Raw genomic sequence first — 16,875 nt, forward strand, 5'->3', positions numbered from 1 at the left:
TGGCCCAGATTACTCAGGCTCCTTAGTTATAGGGCTACATTTCACTATCCTGGCCCAGATTACTCAGGCTCCTTAGTTATAGGGCTACATTTCAACTATCCTGGCCCAGATTACTCAGGCTCCTTAGTTATAGGGCTACATTTCACTATCCTGGCCCAGATTACTCAGGCTCCTTAGTTATAGGGCTACATTTCAACTATCCTGGCCCAGATTACTCGGGCTCCTTAGTTATAGGGCTACATTTCACTATCCTGGCCCAGATTACTCAGGCTCCTTAGTTATAGGGCTACATTTCAACTATCCTGGCCCAGATTACTCGGGCTCCTTAGTTATAGGGCTACATTTCACTATCCTGGCCCAGATTACTCAGGCTCCTTAGTTATAGGGCTACATTTCACTATCCTGGCCCAGATTACTCAGGCTCCTTAGTTATAGGGCTACATTTCACTATCCTGGCCCAGATTACTCGGGCTCCTTAGTTATAGGGCTACATTTCACTATCCTGGCCCAGATTACTCGGGCTCCTTAGTTATAGGGCTACATTTCACTATCCTGGCCCAGATTACTCGGGCTCCTTAGTTATAGGGCTACATTTCACTATCCTGGCCCAGATTACTCAGGCTCCTTAGTTATAGGGCTACATTTCAACTATCCTGGCCCAGATTACTCAGGCTCCTTAGTTATAGGGCTACATTTCACTATCCTGGCCCAGATTACTCAGGCTCCTTAGTTATAGGGCTACATTTCAACTATCCTGGCCCAGATTACTCAGGCTCCTTAGTTATAGGGCTACATTTCAACTATCCTGGCCCAGATTACTCAGGCTCCTTAGTTATAGGGCTACATTTCACTATCCTGGCCCAGATTACTCAGGCTCCTTAGTTATAGGGCTACATTTCACTATCCTGGCCCAGATTACTCAGGCTCCTTAGTTATAGGGCTACATTTCAACTATCCTGGCCCAGATTACTCAGGCTCCTTAGTTATAGGGCTACATTTCACTATCCTGGCCCAGATTACTCAGGCTCCTTAGTTATAGGGCTACATTTCAACTATCCTGGCCCAGATTACTCGGGCTCCTTAGTTATAGGGCTACATTTCAACTATCCTGGCCCAGATTACTCAGGCTCCTTAGTTATAGGGCTACATTTCAACTATCCTGGCCCAGATTACTCAGGCTCCTTAGTTATAGGGCTACATTTCAACTATCCTGGCCCAGATTACTCGGGCTCCTTAGTTATAGGGCTACATTTCACTATCCTGGCCCAGATTACTCAGGCTCCTTAGTTATAGGGCTACATTTCAACTATCCTGGCCCAGATTACTCGGGCTCCTTAGTTATAGGGCTACATTTCACTATCCTGGCCCAGATTACTCAGGCTCCTTAGTTATAGGGCTACATTTCACTATCCTGGCCCAGATTACTCAGGCTCCTTAGTTATAGGGCTACATTTCACTATCCTGGCCCAGATTACTCGGGCTCCTTAGTTATAGGGCTACATTTCACTATCCTGGCCCAGATTACTCAGGCTCCTTAGTTATAGGGCTACATTTCAACTGTCCTGGTCCAGATTACTCGGGCTCCTTAGTTATAGGGCTACATTTCAACTATCCTGGCCCAGATTACTCAGGCTCCTTAGTTATAGGGCTACATTTCAACTATCCTAGCCCAGATTACTCAGGCTCCTTAGTTATAGGGCTACATTTCAACTATCCTGGCCCAGATTACTCAGGCTCCTTAGTTATAGGGCTACATTTCAACTATCCTGGCCCAGATTACTCAGGCTCCTTAGTTATAGGGCTACATTTCAACTATCCTGGCCCAGATTACTCAGGCTCCTTAGTTATAGGGCTACATTTCAACTATCCTGGCCCAGATTACTCAGGCTCCTTAGTTATAGGGCTACATTTCACTATCCTGGCCCAGATTACTCAGGCTCCTTAGTTATAGGGCTACATTTCAACTATCCTGGCCCAGATTACTCAGGCTCCTTAGTTATAGGGCTACATTTCAACTATCCTGGCCCAGATTACTCAGGCTCCTTAGTTATAGGGCTACATTTCAACTATCCTGGCCCAGATTACTCAGGCTCCTTAGTTATAGGGCTACATTTCACTATCCTGGCCCAGATTACTCAGGCTCCTTAGTTATAGGGCTACATTTCAACTATCCTGGCCCAGATTACTCAGGCTCCTTAGTTATAGGGCTACATTTCACTATCCTGGCCCAGATTACTCAGGCTCCTTAGTTATAGGGCTACATTTCAACTATCCTGGCCCAGATTACTCAGGCTCCTTAGTTATAGGGCTACATTTCAACTATCCTGGCCCAGATTACTCAGGCTCCTTAGTTATAGGGCTACATTTCAACTATCCTGGCCCAGATTACTCAGGCTCCTTAGTTATAGGGCTACATTTCACTATCCTGGCCCAGATTACTCGGGCTCCTTAGTTATAGGGCTACATTTCACTATCCTGGCCCAGATTACTCAGGCTCCTTAGTTATAGGGCTACATTTCAACTATCCTGGCCCAGATTACTCAGGCTCCTTAGTTATAGGGCTACATTTCACTATCCTGGCCCAGATTACTCAGGCTCCTTAGTTATAGGGCTACATTTCAACTATCCTGGCCCAGATTACTCGGGCTCCTTAGTTATAGGGCTACATTTCAACTATCCTGGCCCAGATTACTCAGGCTCCTTAGTTATAGGGCTACATTTCAACTATCCTGGCCCAGATTACTCAGGCTCCTTAGTTATAGGGCTACATTTCAACTATCCTGGCCCAGATTACTCGGGCTCCTTAGTTATAGGGCTACATTTCACTATCCTGGCCCAGATTACTCAGGCTCCTTAGTTATAGGGCTACATTTCAACTATCCTGGCCCAGATTACTCGGGCTCCTTAGTTATAGGGCTACATTTCACTATCCTGGCCCAGATTACTCGGGCTCCTTAGTTATAGGGCTACATTTCACTATCCTGGCCCAGATTACTCAGGCTCCTTAGTTATAGGGCTACATTTCACTATCCTGGCCCAGATTACTCGGGCTCCTTAGTTATAGGGCTACATTTCACTATCCTGGCCCAGATTACTCAGGCTCCTTAGTTATAGGGCTACATTTCAACTATCCTGGCCCAGATTACTCGGGCTCCTTAGTTATAGGGCTACATTTCACTATCCTGGCCCAGATTACTCAGGCTCCTTAGTTATAGGGCTACATTTCACTATCCTGGCCCAGATTACTCAGGCTCCTTAGTTATAGGGCTACATTTCACTATCCTGGCCCAGATTACTCGGGCTCCTTAGTTATAGGGCTACATTTCAACTATCCTGGCCCAGATTGTTCAAATTCTTGTCATTCAGTCGGCTCTTAACAGCCATTTGAAACACTAAAAATACATTGTACATTAGGCCCAGACGGCAGTGAATCTACACACAGGATTTATCCTTGAGCTCCTGGCTTCAGCCTGTTATAACAAGTCATTGGATTAGGTCCAGGAGTTCAGTCTTGTCCAGATCAGGTCTGGTTACTGTATCTCTGGTGCTATTTGGCCGAGACACCACAGGAATATAGGTCAGTGTGACTCTGGCCTGCTTCCTAAAGGCCCTCTTTAGAGAGGTTTGGACACATGCTGTCGCCCGGGCTGCAAGAATCCACGTCCGACGCTCGTTAACGGTTACCGGGAACTACCAGAGGGCTTCGGCTAATTAAGTGGTCTGATCTGATTTTTAGTGACCTCGAAACCCCTCCCCAAACTCAACTCTGACACGGGGACAAGTCAACTCTGACACGGGGACAGGTCAGCTCTGACACGGGGACAGGTCAGCTCTGACACGGGGACAGGTCAGCTCTGACACGGGGACAGGTCAGCTCTGACACGGGGACAGGTCAGCTCTGACACGGGGACAGGTCAGCTCTGACACGGGGACAGGTCAGCTCTGACACGGGGACAGGTCAGCGCTGACACGGGGGCAGGTCAGCGCTGACACGGGGGCAGGTCAGCGCTGACACGGGGGCAGGTCAGCGCTGACACGGGGGCAGGTCAGCTCTGACACGGGGACAGGTCAGCTCTGACACGGGGACAGGTCAGCTCTGACACGGGGACAGGTCAGCTCTGACACGGGGACAGGTCAGCTCTGACAACATGTTGTGTTTCTTTGAAATAGGCCACAGTGACTGTCTGTCTAAATGAGGACGTCTGGTCTGATGACGCTGTGCCTAAATGGAGTCCTTGGGTCTGTTAATGCTGTGCCCACTCTAAATGGAAGTCCTTGGGTCTGTTAATGCTGTGCCCACTCTAAATGGAAGTCCTTGGGTCTGTTAATGCTGTGCCCACTCTAAATGGAAGTCCTTGGGTCTGTTAATGCTGTGCCCACTCTAAATGGAAGACCTTGGGTCTGTTAATGCTGTGCCCACTCTAAATGGAAGTCCTTGGGTCTGTTAATGCTGTGCCCACTCTAAATGGAAGACCTTGGGTCTGTTAATGCTGTGCCCACTCTAAATGGAAGACCTTGGGTCTGTTAATGCTGTGCCCACTCTAAATGGAAGTCATTGGGTCTGTTAATGCTGTGCCCACTCTAAATGGAAGTCCTTGGGTCTGTTAATGCTGTGCCCACTCTAAATGGAAGTCCTTGGGTCTGTTAATACTGTGCCCACTCTAAATGGAAGTCCTTGGGTCTGTTAATGCTGTGCCCACTCTAAATGGAAGACCTTGGGTCTGTTAATGCTGTGCCCACTCTAAATGGAAGTCCTTGGGTCTGTTAATGCTGTGCCCACTCTAAATGGAAGACCTTGGGTCTGTTAATGCTGTGCCCACTCTAAATGGAAGACCTTGGGTCTGTTAATGCTGTGCCCACTCTAAATGGAAGACCTTGGGTCTGTTAATGCTGTGCCCATTCTAAATGGAAGTCCTTGGGTCTGTTAATGCTGTGCCCACTCTAAATGGAAGACCTTGGGTCTGTTAATGCTGTGCCCACTCTAAATGGAAGTCCTTGGGTCTGTTAATGCTGTGCCCACTCTAAATGGAAGACCTTGGGTCTGTTAATGCTGTGCCCACTCTAAATGGAAGTCCTTGGGTCTGTTAATGCTGTGCCCACTCTAAATGGAAGACCTTGGGTCTGTTAATGCTGTGCCCACTAAATTCAAATTTATTTATAAAGCCCTTACATCAGCTGATGTCACAAAGTGCTGTATAGAAACCCAGCCTAAAACCCCAAACAGCAAGCAATGCAGGTGTAGAAGCAAGGTGGCTGGGAAAAACTCCCTAGAAAGGAAGAAACCTCCCTAGGTTTCTTCCTTTCTGACTACTTTCTTCAAACCAGACTATGAGTGGTTTTCAGTCCTCTTCTGGCTGTGCCAGGTGGAGATTATAACAGAACATGGCCAAGATGTTCAAACGTTCATAGATGACCAGCAGGGTCAGATAATAATAATCACTGTGGTTGTAGAGGGTGCAATAGGTCAGCACCTCAGGAGTAAATGTCAGTTGGCTTTTCATAGCCGATCATTCAGAGTATCTCTACAGCACCTGCTGTCGCTAGAGAGTTGAAAACAGCAGGTCTGGGACAAGTTAGCACGTCCGGTGAGAACGTCAGGGTTCTATAGCCGCAGGCAGAACAGTTGAAACTGGAGCAGCAGCACGACCAGGTGGACTGGGGACCGCAAGGAGTCATCAGGCCAGGTAGTCCTGAGGCATGGTCCTAGGGCTCAGGTCCTCAGAGAGAGAGAGATAAAAAGAGAGAGAGCATACTTAAATTCACACAGGACACCGGATAAAACAGGAGAAATACTCCAGATATAACAGACTGACCCTAGCTCCCCGACACAAACTATAGCAACGTAAATACCGGAGGCTAAGACCGGAGGGGTCGGGAGACACTGTGGCCCCGTCCGACGATACCCCCGGACAGGGACATACAGGCAGAATATAACCCCACCCACTTTGCCAAAGCACAGCCCCCATGGAGATTGAGATAAGATGAGGACTTTATTTAGAGTATAATTTCCTGGAGATGCACTTGATCTGTAACCCTGGCCCTGCTGGGGAGTTTGATAGGGACAGAGATGAGAGGAGGCCACAACTCACCCTGACCCTGCTGGGGAGTTTGATAGGGACAGAGATGAGAGGAGGCCACTTTAACAGGAGTGTTGTCTAAACCTGTTGTTTGCGTCTTGTCTGTCTGTTTGTATTTTTAACTTTGCTTGTCTTAGTGTGTTTCTTTTAAGCTCAATGTGTCTCGCTCTCTCTTTCGTTCTTTCTCTGTCTCTCTCTCTGTAGTTCCTGCTGTACTGTGAAGGCACCCGCTTCACAGAGAAGAAGCACCAGATCAGTATGGAAGTGGCAGAGAGTAAAGGCCTGCCCAAGCTCAAATACCACCTGCTGCCCAGAACCAAAGGCTTCACCACCGCACTCAAATGCCTCAAGGGCACAGGTGGGGCATGCATTCAAGCGCGCACACACACACACACCAGGGTTCTCCCCAAAGAATGGAAAACGGGCGCCGCGCCACCTTGTGATGACTGGCCGCGTCGCCTTGTGATGACTGGCCGCGTCGCCTTGTGATGACTGGCCGCGTCGCCTTGTGATGACTGGCCGCGTCGCCTTGTGATGTCTGTCTGGCCGCGCCGTCTTGTGATGTCTGGCCGCGCCACCTTGTGATGACTGGCCGCGCCGCCTTGTGATGACTGGCCGCGTCGCCTTGTGATGACTGGCCGCGCCGCCTTGTGATGACTGGCCGCGCCGCCTTGTGATGACTGGCCGCGCCGCCTTGTGATGACTGGCCGCGTCGCCTTGTGATGACTGGCCGCGTCGCCTTGTGATGACTGGCCGCGTCGCCTTGTGATGACTGGCCGCGTCGCCTTGTGATGACTGGCCGCGTCGCCTTGTGATGACTGGCCGCGCCGCCTTGTGATGACTGGCCGCGCCGCCTTGTGATGACTGGCCGCGCCGCCTTGTGATGACTGGCCGCGCCGCCTTGTGATGACTGGCCGCGCCGCCTTGTGATGACTGGCCGCGTCGCCTTGTGATGACTGGCCGCGTCGCCTTGTGATGACTGGCCGCGCCGCCTTGTGATGACTGGCCGCGCCGCCTTGTGATGACTGGCCGCGCCGCCTTGTGATGACTGGCCGCGCCGCCTTGTGATGTCTGGCCGCGTCGCCTTGTGATGACTGGCCGCGCCGCCTTGTGATGACTGGCCGCGCCGCCTTGTGATGACTGGCCGCGCCGCCTTGTGATGACTGGCCGCGTCGCCTTGTGATGACTGGCCGCGCCGCCTTGTGATGACTGGCCGCGCCGCCTTGTGATGACTGGCCGCGCCGCCTTGTGATGACTGGCCGCGCCGCCTTGTGATGACTGGCCGCGCCGCCTTGTGATGACTGGCCGCGTCGCCTCGTGATGACTGGCCGCGTCGCCTTGTACATATTATACATTTTTTATCATTTAAGGCCAGGCTCCATACCCTAATAGGTTTGTTTTTTGCTCTAGATTGCAGAAAATGTCAGTTACAGCCGTTCAAAAACGCCGTACCACCTTTTAAAAACATACTGGGGAGAACCCTACACACACACACTGATTTTCTGTTATTGTGTCTGTCATCTTCTGTTTTTAGTGTCTGCTGTGTATGATGTCACACTGAACTTTAAAGACCACCAAGTCCCCACTCTGCTGGGCATCATCAACGGCAAGAAATACATGGCAGATATGAGAATCAGGTGGGTACGGATCAATAGATACGACCCTGTGGTTATTACTGGAGCTGTTTCAAATGGAAGCCCATGATGCTCTGTTAGCTCGTTGGCACTGTTCTAAGCACATTGGTATTTATCATAGAGAGATAATGGACTGCTTAACTCAGCTGGAGTCTTGTGCTGCTGGGGTAGTCATGTCCTGTCCTAACCAACACACATGGATAATGCTGCTGGGGTAGTCATGTCCTGTCCTAACCAACACACATGGGTAATGCTGCTGGGGTAGTCCTGTCCTAACCAACACACATGGATAATGCTGCTGGGGTAGTCATGTCCTGTCCTAACCAACACACATGGGTAATGCTGCTGGGGTAGTCATGTCCTGTCCTAACCAACACACATGGGTAATGCTGCTGGGGTAGTCATGTCCTGTCCTAACCAACACACATGGATAATGCTGCTGGGGTAGTCATGTCCTGTCCTAACCAACACACATGGGTAATGCTGCTGGGGTAGTCATGTCCTGTCCTAACCAACACACATGGATAATGCTGCTGGGGTAGTCATGTCCTGTCCTAACCAACACACATGTAAAGAGCGGAGGAGAGAGAGTGAGAGAAAGGGTGGAGAGAGGGCAGTGAGGTCACAGAAAAGCTGCGGTGAAAAGCATGACTCTGACTCATGTCCTGGAGACCATCATTAAATACCAGAGTTAGTATCAGGCTTCTGTTACATCAGCTACACTGTAAGATTACAGAGAGACCTCAACTCTTACAGGGAGTTGGGGGCTCCCGATTGGCGCAGCGGTCTAAGGCACTGCATCTCAGTGCTAGAGGCGTCACTACAGACCCTGGTTCGGTTCCAGGCTGTATCACAACCGGCCGTGATTGGGACTCCCATAGGGCGGCGCACAATTGGCCAAGCGTCGTCTGGGTTAGGGTTTGGCCGGGGTAGGCCGTCATTGTAAATAAGAATTTGTTCTTAACTGACTTGCTTAGTTAAATAAAGGTTAGCTAAAATAGACTAAACTGTAAGATTACAGAGAGCCATTTGCAGGGGTTAAAGTTCTCCGTCACTGTAACGTATTTTCATCATATGGATTCTGGAGAGGTTGTTTTTGAGATCAGTGTGGATCTGCAATGAAAATACTGGTTTGGAGTCTGGTTTGGAGATAGCCTAATACCAACAGCAGCATGTTTGTTCTACAAAATATATTTCCAAATATTGTATTTTCTCTGTTACGCTGTGTGCACTGAACTGACATGCATATTGAGGCCCGTTTCTAGAGGTGGAAATTATATTTTAGATGGTGTCAGCATGATTTAATTTTCATTTAATTTTGGAGTATAATGTGCCTTTTTAAAAAGTAAACAACTGAGTTTCTCAGTCCGTCATAAACATTATCCAGAGGAAGACCCCGCCCCACAAGGGGACTGGAGTTGGTCAAACTCACAGTTTGATACATGCACAAAATGATCCTCTTTCCCTAAAAGCATGATGGTCATGACTTTCTGACATGAAAGGGGAGGTTATTAACTTGGGCCCAGACGATTGATCTGAGATCAACTTTAATCCCATGACTGAAACGTATCTTTTTTTCTTTAAACCCTGCGTATGTCTGATTGCGTCATGAAAAGTTTTGTTTTTACAATCGTAGAGACCATTTGAATAACAACATTGAGAGACCTTCAAAGGCTCATTGCCTTTTTTATTAGATGGCAGAGAGGCAGATCAAGATGGCTCCCTTGCATGAATGAGCCCTGCGTGAGGTTAAATGGGAAAAGTAGCCTGGTGTGGCAAAAACAGATGCTTATTTTATGGCCCAGTCCTACTTTTACTGTATGAGGAACCCCCATCTGAACCTTGAGTTAGTTTGCTCTCTGGTGGTGAGATGTTGCTACAGCAGACGCTCATTCTCCTGCATTCTGTTGCCACAGCAGACGCTCATTCTCCTGCATTCTGTTGCTACAGCAGACGCTCATTCTCCTGCATTCTGTTGCCACAGCAGACGCTCATTCTCCTGCATTCTGTTGCCACAGCAGACGCTCATTCTCCTGCATTCTGTTGCTACAGCAGACGCTCATTCTCCTGCATTCTGTTGCCACAGCAGACGCTCATTCTCCTGCATTCTGTTGCCACAGCAGACGCTCATTCTCCTGCATTCTGTTGCTACAGCAGACGCTCATTCTCCTGCATTCTGTTGCCACAGCAGACGCTCATTCTCCTGCATTCTGTTGCCACAGCAGACGCTCATTCTCCTGCATTCTGTTGCTACAGCAGACGCTCATTCTCCTGCATTCTGTTGCCACAGCAGACGCTCATTCTCCTGCATTCTGTTGCCACAGCAGACGCTCATTCTCCTGCATTCTGTTGCCATAGCAAACTCCCCCTGCTATCTCCTGCATTGTGTTGACTGCCTGTTTCCTCTTCTCCGGCCTGCAGGCGGTTCCCTGTAGAGGAGATCCCAGAAGATGAGAAGGAGTGTGCCAACTGGCTTCATAAACTGTACCAGGAGAAGGTAAGGCTCTTTTGGTACTTGAGGTTTAACTGAATAGTGTTAAATGTAGAGACGCTTTCTTTCCTGTAGAAGTCAGACATATAAACTCCTATCAGATGAGTTACACCTACCTTTATTTTGAAGTGTTTTACCAGGTTTGGTAGTAGCCACCTACTGTACCTTGACATTGTCTTTCTCCAGGATGCTTTGCAGGAGCACTACCATAAAGAAGGCACTTTCCCGGGTCCCACCATCACCCCTCCTCGCCGGTTGTGGACTCTACTCAACTTCCTGTTCTGGGCGGCCCTGCTGCTCTCACCACTCATCAACTTCGCCTGCGGGGTGGTGGTCAGCGGCTCCCCTCTCCTCATCCTCGGCTTCAGCCTCTTCCTCATCGTAGGTGAGTAGAGGGTACACAACAGCCGCAAACACTTCCTCTCCACTGTTAGCTTGGCACACACACATGAATGTACCTGAAATGTTGACTAATGTGTATAGTTCCTGACAACAAAGTTACATGTAAGTAAATATTATAATTTTGTGAGTTTTTTTTCCTCTTAAGATTTGGTCCATCATCTGTCTGTTTTTTCTTTTTGGTCCTCTTCAGCCTCCTTAGCCATCCGGCGCCTGATCGGTGTCACTGAGGTAAAGAAGACAGGCTCCAGTTACGGCGACGAGGGGTCCAAGAAACAGAACTAGACCTCTACCTCCCCCCTGTTGGTTGCTGTACGGTCCTCCTGCGGTTCCTATCCCTCTATTCTGTTGTCCTGCAGGTGCAGTCAGCACGCCGGGGAGGGGGCTAAGCCATTACACCTAGAGATAAAACCGATAGATCTGGATGGGACCAAACCATTACACCTAGAGATAAAACCGATAGATCTGGAGGGGGCTAAGCCATTACACCTAGAGATAAAACTGATAGATCTGGAGGGGGCTAAGCCATTACACCTAGAGATACCACAGATAGATCTGGAGGGGGCTAAGCCATTACACCTAGAGATACCACAGATAGATCTGGAGGGGGCTAAACCATTACACCTAGAGATACCACAGATAGATCTGGAGGGGGATAAGCCATTATACCTAGAGATACCACAGATAGATCTGGAGGGGGCTAAGCCATTACACCTAGAGATACCACAGATAGATCTGGAGGGGGCCAAACCATTACACCTAGAGATAAAACTGATAGATCTGGATGGGGCCAAACCATTACACCTAGAGATACCACAGATAGATCTGGAGGGGGCTAAGCCATTACACCTAGAGATAAAACCGATAGATCTGGATGGGGCCAAACCATTACACCTAGAGATAAAACCGATAGATCTGGAGGGGGCTAAGCCATTACACCTAGAGATACCACAGATAGATCTGGAGGGGGCTAAGCCATTACACCTAGAGATACCACAGATAGATCTGGAGGGGGCTAAACCATTACACCTAGAGATACCACAGATAGATCTGGAGGGGGATAAGCCATTATACCTAGAGATACCACAGATAGATCTGGAGGGGGCTAAGCCATTACACCTAGAGATAAAACTGATAGATCTGGAGGGGGCTAAGCCATTACACTTAGAGATACCACAGATAGATCTGGAGGGGGCTAAGCCATTACACCTAGAGATAAAACCGATAGATCTGGAGGGGGCTAAGCCATTACACCTAGAGATAAAACCGATAGATCTGGAGGGGGCTAAGCCATTACACCTAGAGATAAAACCGATAGATCTGGAGGGGGCTAAGCCATTACACCTAGAGATACCACAGATAGATCTGGAGGGAGCCAAACCATTACACCTAGAGATAAAACCGATAGATCTGGATGGGGCCAAACCATTACACCTAGAGATAAAACCGATAGATCTGGAGGGGGCTAAGCCATTACACCTAGAGATAAAACCGATAGATCTGGAGGGGGCTAAGCCATTACACCTAGAGATACCACAGATAGATCTGGAGGGAGCCAAACCATTACACCTAGAGATAAAACCGATAGATCTGGATGGGGCCAAACCATTACACCTAGAGATAAAACCGATAGATCTGGATGGGACCAAACCATTACACCTAGAGATAAAACCGATAGATCTGGAGGGGGCCAAACCATTACAGATAGATAAAACAGATAGATCTGTAGGGGACCAAAACATTACACCTAGAGATAAAACCGAGGGATCTGGATAATGAGAGGAAAGAAAGAGAGAGAGAGGTATGACCATGGAAGGAGTGTGGAGGGAAAGGAAGATGGTCTGGAGCCAGCTCTCTGTGGAGTAGGAGAGGGCAGAAGGAGAGGCTATGACCAGGCTCTTTGCCCCCCTTAACAACTCCCTCGGATGTCCCCGGCCCCGCCCACTCTTCACCTCCTGACCACTGGGGTCCTCACCACCGGACAACTAATCAGCTCACCACACAGAAGCAAGCCCACTTCCTGTTCTGAGCTAACCACTTCCTCTTCCTGTCACATGCTCTGGTCCTTTTTTTTTGTTTGTTTTTTTTGTTTAGGTGGTGTTACTCATGTTCACCTCTTGTAACAACATACAGTACATCGCCCCCTCGTTCTACAAAATGACTGGACTTCAAATGGGAACCAGTTTCTTGAGGCTCAGCCTGGTTTCCACTTTGCTTTTAACCTCTAAGAAAAAGGTGCTTATTTTTCACTGTGCTTCCTGTCTCTGCTGTGGGAGCCCGCCCCCTTTTATATTTGTTGTCCAGGTTCAAGATCAAATATAATGGGGCGTTTCCATGATTCTACAAGTCTATGCATTCTGGTCACTGTTGAATATTACCACAGCACTTATTTTCATCTGGGCTATGTACAACAGCAGAGATGGGACTTCCAGTGTTTTAAATACTGAGGCAGGTTTCTATGTGTTAAGACTACAGTAAGGGCTCTGTATTCATTAACTACACGCTAACTAACTAACTACTTACTAACATTTTATCTTTGACATGATATTCGACTCCACTGTTCCAACGCCCTCAAGTTCTGACTAATTATTATTTTATGTAGGTTGTTACCGCATTCTCCCATCCTTGCTCACAAGTAGATGTCTGCACACACATTACCATGCCAGTTTATGACTAGCCAGTTCCTGAGTGAACTTCTCTTCTTCTGTTGTCTCCGCTCTGTTTTACACAGCTCAACCACCCCCGGTGTCTTTACACAGCTCAACCATCCCCGGTGTCTTTACACAGCTCAACCACCCCCGGTGTCTTTACACAGCTCAACCACCCCCCATGTCAGTGTGACTCTTATAATAACCAATTCCAGTCAAAACAGACTATAACCCCACCTACCCTTTTTATAGTTGAAAAACACTTGCTACTGATTCTCCTCTCCAGCTGTAGACTCTAGTAGTGTTTGCCTCTGCAAGGGTGACTGTTTGATTGGTTACAAAGTTCCTGTCTCTTAGGCTAGGGTGATTTGATTGGTTACTAAAATTCTATTCCTACCTCATCTCTTCCTCTACTAAAGTCTTGTACTCAGACACACTCCACCGATCCTTCATCTGTAATGATGCACTGTGGGTAGTTGAATTTTCTCCATGATAGTACTGGCATGTTTATTAGGCCCTGGTGTATGTTGACATGGTGCAGGAGTAAAAGGATCTTATTGAATTGTAATTACATGTACATGTGTCATTTAACAGAAGCTCTAACCCAGAGCAATTTACCGTCCCTAACAGTACTGTTCTACATCTCAGTAGCCAGCGATATGTTACTAAAAGCTGCTTACAGACCCTGAGCTGCACAGGAAGGAGGTTTTTGCCCCGTTGTTTATTTTTTGCTGCTATTCCCGGCATGCCACAGCACCACCCCTGGGCTCAGGCACTGCTACTGCACTTGCTTTCCAACACACCTGCACTTGCTTTGAACACATCTCACATTTGTTTATCTATTTACACTCTGATGACCCGCCCCATCTGTGATCTGAAAGGGTTGTATTAGGGAGGGTGCTGACTTTCCTTTACAAACTGGGATTGACATGAAAGCAGATGTCAGATTACAGGTGACTGGTATTTCCTGAGTGCAACACGTCGTCATCATCATCCCTTGTCTGGAGAAGACACCCATTCTGTGTTACGACGTCACCAGCTTCTCTCCGTATGTTGATCATGTCCTTTGTTCTTCTTTCATTTTATTGTAGCGTTTAAATGGTTTTTAACCAGGACAGATTCATGCAAGCCTTAACAGAGTGCAGCTTCATTATATTGTGTGAACGTAGGCAGACCACGCTTCCTCTGCCCCCTTATAGTACATCTGGATTGAAAAGTGGTGTAGGAGACTGATTTAGTAAGATTCACATACATCTGCCCTCTGTTAAAAAAAAAAAGAGGAACTCCTGTTTATTTCTCAATATAGAATCCTGGAAACAAGTATTTTTGGGGGGGGGGGGGGGGGGGGGGTTAGTTGATAAGGTATAGTTAGTGTTAAGGCTGAAGAGATGGGGGTTCCATGAGAATCTGCTTATTGTTACAGTAATAGTTAAGAGGGCCCCATTTTTAGCAATAGACTCAGTGTCCTATGATGCTTCTGTGTTCGATAGCTCTGTTACAAATCCTGTTACATCTCTCAACTGTCAATACAACTGTTACAGTAGCTTAGGAGAGATCTGGGCCCGTATCCACAGAGTCTCACAGTAGGAGTGCTGATCTAGGATCTTTCCATATATTCTTATTAATTCTGATCTAAAAGGCTAAACTGGTCCTATATCAGCCCTCCTGCTCTGAGAGGCTTTGTGGATACGAGCCCTGTTCTAAGTTGTGGGTGGGGCATACGTTTTATCTCATCTCCACAGTGTCCTTCCCATGCTGTAATTCCAAACTACAGTACCCATCAGGCACTGGTGCAGTCCCACCACTCCCTCGGGTATCTATCAGTCAGCTGTGTTTACACAGGCAGCCCAATTCTGATACTTTTTTCACTGGTTGGTCTTTTGACCAATCTGATCAGATCTGAAAAAGATTTGACGTGAAAAGACCAATTAGTGGAGAAACGACCCAAATTACGCTTCCTGTGTAAACGCAGCCTATGGTGTATCTATTCCAGAGCAACAGGACAAATGCAGAGAAGTTAACACAATTTGACATTTTCTAACACTGGAGGTTTGTACTGCAAAAAAAATCCCACTAATTTCAGATTTTCTTATTTTTGTTAAAGTTCTCGAAACTAAAGAAACAATGTTTGAAATTCAACACTGAAATATGAACCTTTTTTGGCATGAAAGTTGTTCACTTAAAAGTGGCATCTCGACTCAACTTACATTTGTCTTTTTTCTAAGTCTATTTGTATCTGTTGTTTCTTTAAGTAAACAATTAAGAATATTAAAGGATTTAATCAGGCAATTCTTATTCTTTCAGTTTGTTTGAATTTGTCTGAATTCATTTCTCAATGTGTACTTATGCACTAGAACCACACTGTCTTCAGTGTGTCAGCTGGTAGTTAATGGCAGAACCACACAGAGCATGCCCTTTAGCTGCGTTTACACAGGCAGCTAATTCTGATCTTTTGTCCAATTGTTGGCAAAAGAGCTGATCTGATTGGTCAAAAGACCAATTAGTGGGGGGTATAAATCAGAATTGGGCCGGCCTGTGTAAACGCGGCTATAATACAATATACGTACTGTACAGCGGCTATAATACAATATACATACTGTACAGTGCATTTGGAAAGTATTCAGACCCCTTGACTTTTTCCACATTTTCTTACGTTACAGCCTTATTCTAAAATGGATTAAATAAAACATTTCCCTCATCAATCTACACACACTACCCCATAATGACAGTGAAAACAGGTTTTTAGAAATACTTCCAAATGTATAAAATAAAAAAAAACTGAAATACCTTATTTACAGAAGTAATTCAGACCCTTTTCTATGAGACTCGAAATTGAGATAAGGTGCATCCTGTTTCCATTGATCATCCTTGAGATGTTTCTACAACTTGATTGGAGTCCACCTGTGGTAAATGCAATTGAATGGACATGATTTGGAAAGGCACACACCTGTCTATATAAGGTCCAACAGTTGACAGTGCATGTCAGAGCAAAAACCAAGCCATGAGGTCGAAGGAATTGTCAGTAGAACTCCGAGACAGGATTGCGTTGAGGCACAGATCTGGGGAAGGGTACCAAAACATTTTGAAGGTCCCCAAGAACACAGTGGCCTCTACCATTCTTACATTGAAGAAGTTTGGAACCACAAAGACTCTTCCTAGAGCTGGCCGCCCAGCCAAACTTGAGCAACTGGGGGAGAAGGGCATTGGGAGGTGACCAAGAACCTGATGGTCACTGACAGAGGTCCAGAGTTCCTCTATGAAGATGGGAGAACCTTCCAGAAGAATAACCATCTCTGCAGCACTCCACCAATCAGGTCTTTATGGTAAATTGGTCAGATGGAAGCCACTCCTCAATAAAAGTCACATGACAGTCCACTTGGCGTTTGCCAAAAGGCACATAAAGACTCAGACCATGAGAAACAAGATTGTCTGGTCTGATGAAACCAAGATTGAACTCTTTGGCCTGAATGCCAAGCGTCACGTCTGGAGGAAACCTGGCCCCATCCCTATGGTGAAGCATGGTGGTGGCAGCATCATGCTGTGGGGATGTTTTTCAGCAGCAAGGACTGGGAGACTAGTCAGGATTGAGGGAAAGATGAACGGAGCAAAGTGCAGAGAGATCCTTG

The 16,875-nt window shown here is 47.2% G+C and overlaps 1 protein-coding gene across 1 annotated transcript in view; it reads left to right on the forward strand.

The window, feature by feature from the left end:
• Positions 1-14,564, forward strand: part of LOC120064132 (1-acyl-sn-glycerol-3-phosphate acyltransferase gamma-like) — a 30,971-nt gene extending 16,407 nt beyond the window's left edge. Inside the window, exons 6-10 of the mRNA XM_039014497.1 lie at positions 6,282-6,435; positions 7,612-7,714; positions 10,133-10,208; positions 10,389-10,587; positions 10,795-14,564. Of these exons, the coding sequence (XP_038870425.1) occupies positions 6,282-6,435; positions 7,612-7,714; positions 10,133-10,208; positions 10,389-10,587; positions 10,795-10,886 (624 nt within the window). The 3' untranslated portion in view covers positions 10,887-14,564. The remainder of the gene's footprint in view (positions 1-6,281; positions 6,436-7,611; positions 7,715-10,132; positions 10,209-10,388; positions 10,588-10,794) is intronic.
• Positions 14,565-16,875: the final 2,311 nt, after the last annotated feature.

This window comes from Salvelinus namaycush, chromosome 19, assembly GCF_016432855.1.
Source record: "Salvelinus namaycush isolate Seneca chromosome 19, SaNama_1.0, whole genome shotgun sequence".
NCBI lineage: Eukaryota > Metazoa > Chordata > Actinopteri > Salmoniformes > Salmonidae > Salvelinus > Salvelinus namaycush.